Raw genomic sequence first — 9,437 nt, 5'->3', positions numbered from 1 at the left:
ATATAATTAACCTAAACCAATTAGTGGTTTATGTCGCAAAATCAAACTTTATTTATATAACTAACAATGACTAAATGAAAAATAATCCTTACTTTCGAATTGAATAAATTTTGTCATAAAACTAGTGATATTTATTTAGTTTTGTATATCCAAATCTTTAACAACAATTACATGTGAAAAGTAAAATATCTCCTTCAGCCATATTTCTCAAAAATTTCAAACTAATTCCCAAACTAATTATTGAGTGAAACTATATTATCATTTTGTAAACAAAACTTTCTATTCAAGTTTCGTCAATATTATGCCCTCGGAGTTTAATATTTAAATTAGCGTGTGGCTAATGTTCATAAGCACGTGTGCTGATTGGTTGATTTTATCACAGAAGACAGTAGCCATTGCAATAGTAGGCAGTGACGTCACACACAAGCACATGCCCACAAGGCAAATTTGAGGGGTATATATCCTAGATTGATACTGTTCTCAGTATAAACTAAGCTTGATAAGCAGTCTTTACATATTCTAAACTTTCTTATTTTGTGGAATAAGGAGCCATATCAACTTAAACCTATAATACTTGTACATTATGGTATTTTTACGGGGTTGAAAGCTGATACGTAAATAGGACACAATAAGCCAACAGTGTCGGACAAGGATCAAATGGGACTTTATCTCTAAACAGATACTTACTAAAAGTGAATGTTATTGATACAAAATATTCTGAGTTTTCTTTTCTGGTCCAAATCGGATTAGGAAGACAAAAGGCGGACCTTTATTACATATAGATGGACTCTATGTCGAGTGAACATATTTCATTGGAAGAATTTGTAGCAAGCGTACACAACCAAGAAACCTCAAAGATGACCATGCACCATTTGGAATCAGTCCCTACTGGGACCACAGAATCTTCACTGACAGTCCCTCACAGTGCCCATTCAACACATACTACTATGTTGGAGTCTCCCAGTTCAACTGAAAGCTCCATTGACAAGGGTCATAATGGTATGTGGATATTTTGTCACTAATATTATTACTATTCGTGCAACAAAATTTTTAAAGATTAAATATATATCAATACATGTATTACATGCAAGCTATAAAAAATAATATTTCAAAGCTACAATTCAGGAGGGATTTAATTTGATTTTTCAACAGTACATTTAGGTTGTGTTCATTTTTCGTATATTTTTTTCAATGATTTATTTGGGTAATTCATTAGTATATAATGATATATTATATTATACACATTAACACACTTATTTATTTCATGGTCGTAATGGAAACACGTATTACAAAAAAAAAATATTAGAAAATTACAAAATAGAGTTATTCTTAAATTCGGAAAAAAAGAAGTTATCTCACTCCCACAATATAGACAGATGTATATATGATTTAATTTTACTTTCAAGTACTGGAAATAAATCATTCTTTACACGTTATAATACCAGGCTCTCTAGGCAGCTCAATGCTCTTCTGATTTTTGCAATAAAACATTGATGGATCGTAAGGACCTAAGTGTGACCTTAGCCATGTAAAGTGTTCGTCAAGAGTACTTCTTGAGTGACGCTTGTCAATTTCTTGCTGAAAAATAAGTTTCATTTATTTTTCCAATAGCATGGGGTACTTGAGTACGACTTTTTTGCGTAAGAGCTCATGTTAACTTTATTTTATTAATTTTTTGATATTAAAATAACATTATGTCATTCTTGGCATGTTGCTCTTAGGTTCTTGAAAAAAAAATAACGAGCGTACAGAATTTCATAATAATGCATATGTTATATGTAAATAGCTACCATTTCATACCTCGGATAGCTGTCTTTGAAGATGGTTCTTTTATACGAGCAAATTTCATGCATTACCATTTCATTGGGTTGTTTCAAGATTCAACCAATTATTCCCCGTGTCGTATGATGCTTTTTAAGTGTTTATGCATCATAAATACAAGCCGCAAATTCATAGACAAAGATACGAAATAATTAAACATTCCACATCATTTCTTTGGATGTAAACCTGGCTCCCGTTTTTCAACAATATTTGTTTATCTGCGGATATAAATATTTTAATCTGTTTAATTTTGTCAATGGATTATCAATTCAAGTTTCCGAGTTCAAACCAAGCATAAATTAAAAATATAAATGAAAAAGTTACAATGCAAATCAAACAACACAAAAGGCTAGGTCAGATCTATCTATAGGGGCAGGCATCCTAATAGATTTTTTAAAGCTGTAACGACATTCGACACCTGAAAAACTATGATAAACATCTAGCTTTATTAATTTTCGATGTATTTACAAGTGGGAAATAACAGCGATGCTTATGTTTTAGCCGTAACTTTGTTTTGATTTCTATTATTTTGACATAAAAACTGCGGGCGATTAATCAATTTCATGCTTATTATTTTACAGTTCTTGTTGTGTCCGTTCAAACGAAATTTCTTTGAGTGGGCACGTTCTCGATGATCTGTCGAAGATGAATTAATTTTCTCTGCTCCATCTTTATCGCTAATACCGTTAGGGTAGATTCCCATTGAACTTAGGGTGTCAATTGAATATAAGTGCTTGTGCAACTTCCCTCCAAGCCTTTCAAAGTTTGTCGATTAGTAAATACTTGATAGAGATGCATTTGAAATGAAACATTTCATTTTGAGTTGTAGCTGTAAACGCAGTGGGTATAGATTTTAATGACAAGTGCTTCACGGAAAGCCCACTTATTCTTTCAAATTCCTCCGTCGGCGAACTAACGGGGCGCCTGATATCAGTGCATTAAACATTCAAGTGTATATATGTACAAATTAAACTGACTGAAAATGAAATTAGGAAGGGAATGATCTTGTCGAAATAGACGAAATTCGAATGTTTTGACTCTCAACGTCAATATTAGATAATATTTTTGTACATGCCATGTTCCTCATGTCAAAAGTAATTGTTTTACATATTTACGAATTTTCACAAGTATCATTTTACAATATTTTATGTATAAAAATGCAACATTGTCGAAAATGTCATGTTTTTTTTTAAGTGGGAAAATATTTTGCCGAATTCAGTTATTCAGATTGCTCAATTAGCTTCAATGGCTATCGATGCCAAATTGCAATTTGAAATCGGGACAAGAGACCGTCTCGATTGCTTGTCAAATAAGCTCCTCTGGTCATTTTGATAAGTTATGAAATACATCTTTATTTGATCCGAAAAAAAGAAATAATTAATGGCTTCAGAAAAAGGTGTGGAATTTCGGGCCGAAGTTATATTTTTTTTCTTTATTTAGTCAACACTTTCGGGTGCAATAAATTATTTTGTTCTTGTTTAATAAAGAAAGATTTATCTTTTTTCGAATTGAAAATTTGTGCTTCAAATTTTACACGGAAACCATAAACCTTTTAAATAAATTTACTTTATCATCAGAATTAAAAAGGATTACTGCATATGTACCGCGAACTTTACTTTAGTTTCTAGTGTAACACTCGAAATGTTGACAAAAAGGGTGAAATAAACAAGAAGTTTACACAGAAAAAAAAATCAACTCTGAAAACTTTCCCAAATTTTTTACATTTGAAAAAATATTTTGGTCTGGATTTTTCGGTGCACATAAATATTTAATTTGCGTGCTTTGTTTCAATAGCAAACGCTGCTTATTTTTATTCTATTCTCAATTTGACTGGTTGAAGTTCTGTGTTAATGGATGCTGGTATTTTAGTCAAGCATATACATGTATTGAATTCAGTTGTTATTTTTGGAGTTTAATAAATAGTGATTTTTTTTAATTTACAGACTCCATCGATATTTCGAAACAGAAATGCGAAGACAGTGGATCTGAAGACGACAAAAAGAAAAAGCGTCAACGCCGACAACGGACTCATTTCACGAGTCAACAACTTCAAGAGTTGGAAGCAACATTCGCTAGAAACCGCTATCCGGATATGGCCACTCGGGAGGAAATTTCTGCATGGACAAATTTGACAGAAGCTCGAGTCCGGGTAGGTTTTATCATTTTGAATTTTGTTTTGACTTTGAATTGTAGATTTATAGATATTATATTTATTATTTCAAAAACAGTTTTGCTTAATGAAAGTTGACCAACCGTTCCACTTACTCAAAGTACGTAATGATTATCTCCGAAAGGTTTTTTGTATATTACTTTATGAATTTACCAACATACTTTATGCATTTCTTAAAAAAATACATAAACATGTAAATGTAAAATATAAGCGCTTAAATGCTTAAAAAATACCTTTAACAATTTAAAGAAGTATTCGTAATACTTTTGAAAAAGAAAATGAATAAATAAAATTGCGAGATGTAAAATTAACGTAATTCTTCATCTGCATTTAATCTTATATTTGTGGAATATTAATTGCAAACGAAATAGCGAATTTAATACGATAATTGATAAATAAACTTTCCTATCCAGAAATCTTTTCAACGCGTCACGCCCCGAAATGGGTAATGATGCTAGTGTATCTATTTATCGAGATGTTTTAGATTTTAGATACACAAATTATTGCATAAGGTGTTAGGAATATAATCAGTATTGTTTACTGTGATAACATGGGGTGAGAAGTTGATACAATGAAGTTTATCAAAAATGTAAATGATAATTTTGAAGTATTAGCGTTCGGATTCCCACCCCTAATTTTCTGTAACTTGTGAAAAGTGCATCTTGTGCTATAAAATCCAACATGAACTATCTCGATGAGGTTTGTCATCAATACCGCTATCTTTCTATATGAGATCATAACATAGAACTGTACACTTGTTATTTAATACATTATTGTAACATTGTGCATTTTCCCTGGTTCTTCATGAAAATTAGCACTTTTTTGTTACATGCAAATGCATTTATCTCGGTTCAGTTAATTTCAAATGCATGTATTTGCCGCAATATTATTTAGAAGTCGATTCCGAAATACATATACTTAACTAAACTTGGGTGTTAATAAAATCTGTAGGTTATTTGTACAAAACAATTAAACATTTCAAACATTATAAATAAATTTGTATTAATATCTGAAATCCGTCTTACTTGTTTCCTTGTGGTCATTCTACATGAAATATGTTTCCTAAACATGCCTTAATTTGAAAATTTCAGTTTCATAAGTAGATGACAAATTTTAAAATGTTCGGGGCACTATCAATTCAGTAGCTTTCTACTGTTAGAAAGGAGAGTTTCTTAAGTGATTGTAAATTTACTTTACAAATTTGTATAAATTTCTTAGGAAGAATTAATCTGATATACCCAAGTTTATGATTTAATAAAGTAGAAAATCTCCACCGTTTCCAAACACACTGTTACTACCAAATTGCCTTTATTCAAACAACATATGACCATTTTTGAAATGATATTGAATTTGCTTGAGATAAATGTAATAAAATAGAAAATTTTATCTTTCCACTTGTCTAACGTAGGCTGACGATTCCCATTATCATCCGATTATGATATTAATCATGTTGACACTATTCTTCATTACCTTTTTTCCTTTTCTCTAGGTGTGGTTTAAAAACAGAAGAGCAAAATGGAGGAAGAGGGAAAGAAATATAGACACATTCAAAACTGGATTCGGTTCTCAGTTCACCGGTCTTATGCAGACCCCATTCGACGATTCATTGTACAATGGGTACACAAACCCTAATTATTGGGCAACAAAAGTTCCGAGCCCTCTTGGGGCAAAAACATTTCCGTGGGGTCTTAACTCCGTAAATCCACATCTGTCTTCCGTTGTTTCAACACAACCTATGTGTTTTTCGTCGCCTACAAGTATGTCAAACAGCATTAGCAACGCAATGGTTCCGAACGTTCAAAACGTTCCTACAAATATGGGAACTTCCGGAACGCCATGTCCTTACGGGCCTCCTGGAGCCCCGTACCTTTATACAGCTAACAGGGACCAATGTTCAAGTAGTATTGCCTCATTAAGACTTAGAGCTAAACAACATTCAACATTTGGTTATCCTCCAAGACAGCCATCCCTTTCAGCGTGTCAATATGCAACCGTAGGAAACGGTAGTGTCGTCTGATAGAAATTAAAATGGCGGCTGGACTGTAACGACAATTACTGGTGCATCCGGTTTACCTCCAAAACGGCAATACTATACAATATTGATTCCTAGAATGTTCATCTTGCCAAAATTTGAAGGACACTGCCAAAATGTAAAATAAGGAATCGGACATCATTTACAATGACGGAGACCTCAGCCTGTCTCATTCGAAGTAGTGATTTGATGATGTACATATAGACAAACGTTAAACAGGACTTATTGAGTGTATGAACATATTTATTTTTCTTTGTTGAATACTAAGATAGGACTAATGTCTAGTCTAAGATCAGAATGAACTTCCATTTGACTTTATAGTGCTTTGATCCTGCCTCCTCGCAGATAATATAATCATGTTCTTGTAATATTATAGAAATGAGAACTATGGCAGTAAGTGTCATAATTCGCCTGAAATGTTGTTTACAATTAAATTGTAGAACTTGATATTGTCTTCCGCTTTATTTATTGCGTCTTTTTTTTCCATTGCACAAAAATGTGTACGAAATATTTTACAGCCATTATATTGTCGCGTCTTTTTGAAAATGTTTTTTTCAATCTCCCACGGAAAATACTGTGATTGTTCGCAGCAAATACACCAGTGGCGTTGGGTCCAAGGGTTTCTTGGCTTGGGGCCTCCTTTTTGGAAAATTTTGGTAGTTACGTGCAATATTAGCAGAAATTAGAAAATTATAGCCTTGTACCCACTTTTTTCTCCATCCCTCCCTTCTCAAAATTTCAAGATCCTCCCCGTCATTCAAACGACTACATTTACATTATACTTTAATATTATTGACATTATCATAATTCTATTCAGTTGCAAAAGAACAATATACCATTGATATTGTGCATATGTACTCTTCAGTAACATTTTAATACAAGTCATACAAAAAGTAATAGCAAGGACAACATCAAATGCATCACATTCTAGTGTAAAACAATTTTCTAGGATTGCATCGTTTGGAACGAATACATTAGTATTATGTAAAAAGAAATAATTATTTGTTATATAGAAAATGTTTTGCATGAAAAATTGAATGCAATAGAGTTATTTTATCGTTGGGTTGAAGTTACGAACAGTATATTACAGTTGTATCTTGTACATGTATGTCATCAGATAACTCGCCTGAATATAGCTGAAATATTGCTGCTCGGGCGTTAAACCCCAACAATCAATCAATCAATCAATCATCAGATAACATGGGAACAATGAAAAATGTACATATATGTACGATCATACATGTAGGAGTCACACGTATCATAGACTATAAAAAAAAACCAAAGAAACAAACAATTCAAATTTTATATCTTTTTTGTATTAAAATCAAACTTTTCCAATGATAATTTTTATTCCTGCTAGACAAAACAATGCTGTTTACAAACTGACATATTACTAAGCTCCGAACAGCGTTTGACGTTCCGAAGTCACTCTAGACGCTGCAGCCAGCCCTTTTAACAAATGCAATGATCTTGCAAACTCGGGAAATAGTTAAAGATTTTACGATGAAACCGATGGTAAAGCGACGTTTGATTTGCTACATGTCCGAGAATTTCAAAACGCTTGCCTGCAGAGGTATGTAAGAGAGGAAACGGACGCCTGCCGCTGTTTGGAGCTTGACTTATTGCATTTGTTACTGAAGGTAGTTCCCGTGTCATATTTGGTTTTTTACAACTTATAACATTATTTCAGTAATGTTTATATACTATATATATATATTCGATGTGAGAGACAAATATACTGAGAAGAATGTCCTCACAATTAACATTGAAATCCCGAGAGTTCGTTAAAATTTAATCGTGAACTTGTCTAGAAGAATTTCCCAATTTTAATAAATTGATAGCCGGGTAAAGTTCGTAAAATGCAAATGTAAATTGTGGTAGTAGCATATATACATTTCTAACGTGAACAAATCGACAAGTACACACACACACTCGAAGAAAAAATACAATTTACATCTCCCACTGCCATTCGTAGTTCACATCCGGGGAAGTAATCGAAATTTTATTAACCAAATTTTTTTTAACACTGCGAAATCTTACTTGCTAAAAAATGTATGCGATTCGATGTAATCGCTCCATCTTTTCGGTACCTGTATTTAAAGTATCATTACTCCAAATAGCATTGAACAGAAGAACAATTTAGAGAAATCAGAACCAAAAGACATGGACAAAACGTGAAAACAGGAAACAGAGACGATCCACGTAATACACACAATGTTAACTACAGAATAAAATAAATTACATGTAAAAATTAAGAAGATAAAAACACGAACAATACACAAACAACTAAAGCACTTGCAATGTGACCGCTGACAAAAAACTGGAAGTGATATCGAATGCTCCGAAAATTTAAGCACGTCTTACTTCGAGAGTGGCATAGATGAAAAAATGCATGAACAAGGCAAATATTCACCTTCTAAAATGTTTAGAATCCTCAAACTATATTTGAATTATTACGCGACTTTCAGACGGACGGACAACGGTTTGGCACAAAAAAGTCAGGCGAATAGAAATGTAATGGCCATAAGAAACTTAGAAACACTCGTTTCATACCTTTTTTTTTTTTTTTGGTAATTCAAACTTCTGTTTAAGCAAGTTCTGCTGCATACATGTAACTGTGTATACATTTGTAATACATGTAACTGTGTATACATTTGTATTGATAAAGACAGATTGTGCGTGTATAGATTTTTTGCTCAAAAGTGTTTTCATTGTACATGTACAGACAACATTTTCACTAAATGTAACAAATCCGATTAAGCTTAATAACTAAAATAAATGTTAACAATTCACTATTGTCAGTAGCCAATAAGTTTTCATCACATTTTACTCTGTGGATGAAATAATGAAGAACAAAGAAAGCCTAAATTAAATTAAACGCAGATACAATACAAAAATAAAACAGCAATGTAAGAAAAATGGCAGTGTTTTTATGTAAAATTGTGTTTCTAGCTATTAACCAATTTATTGTATTTTTTTCTTTACACAAAGAGTTTTATTTTAATGGTTATTTCTCAGTTCAAGGGGTCTCCATACCGCACACATTGAAACAACTCTAGTGCCGTACTTTTAAGTGGAATAAACTTTTGTTACATTTTGCTTATGTTTATGCAAGTTTCTTCAATTTGTTAATTGAGCAAAAAATAAAACATCCAGTTCTTTCCCGTCAATTTACACTCACTTCTCGCAGTATATCGGGTTTCAAACCAAACACATAAACCCAACCTTTACATACACTCGTTAGATTTGATAATTAGTCATTTTGACGCTTTAGTTTTATTTGAATTATAATAAATAGATAACCGGATAATCCCTTGTACAATGAAGTATTAACCTTAGCTTGTCAGAATGGCTTGCTTAGAAGATTACGATACATCTGCTTCAATGGCGTGAAACAGACAAAAGGGAGATAAT

General features: G+C 32.4%; 1 protein-coding gene across 1 annotated transcript; it reads left to right on the top strand.

Annotated features, from left to right (window-relative positions):
- The first annotated feature begins 475 nt into the window (after window positions 1–475).
- LOC148619798 (pituitary homeobox x-like) lies at window positions 476–6,470 on the top strand. Its single transcript, XM_088580077.1, has 3 exons — window positions 476–999; window positions 3,765–3,970; window positions 5,481–6,470. The coding sequence occupies exons 1-3, from the start codon at window positions 783–785 to the stop codon at window positions 6,006–6,008; spliced, it is 951 nt and encodes a 316-aa protein (XP_088436203.1). The 5' UTR covers window positions 476–782; the 3' UTR covers window positions 6,009–6,470.
- The last annotated feature ends 2,967 nt before the right edge of the window (window positions 6,471–9,437 follow it).

The sequence above is a fragment of the Perna viridis genome, chromosome 4, assembly GCF_037379345.1.
Source record: "Perna viridis isolate PV_CMFRI_1.1 ecotype Kerala chromosome 4, ASM3737934v1, whole genome shotgun sequence".
NCBI lineage: Eukaryota > Metazoa > Mollusca > Bivalvia > Mytilida > Mytilidae > Perna > Perna viridis.
The sequence above is the reverse complement of the archived record's forward strand: the minus strand, read 5'-3'. Positions and strand labels throughout refer to the sequence as shown.

What these genes read in the sequence shown, in the direction of transcription:
- LOC148619798 (XM_088580077.1), top strand. Translation starts at nt 783, where the DNA reads ATGGACTCTATGTCGAGTGAACATATTTCATTGGAAGAATTTGTAGCA. An exon ending in CATTGACAAGGGTCATAATG is followed by an intron (nt 1,000 to 3,764) that starts GTATGTGGATAT and finishes TTTAATTTACAG; the next exon opens with ACTCCATCGATATTTCGAAA. An exon ending in TGACAGAAGCTCGAGTCCGG is followed by an intron (nt 3,971 to 5,480) that starts GTAGGTTTTATC and finishes CCTTTTCTCTAG; the next exon opens with GTGTGGTTTAAAAACAGAAG.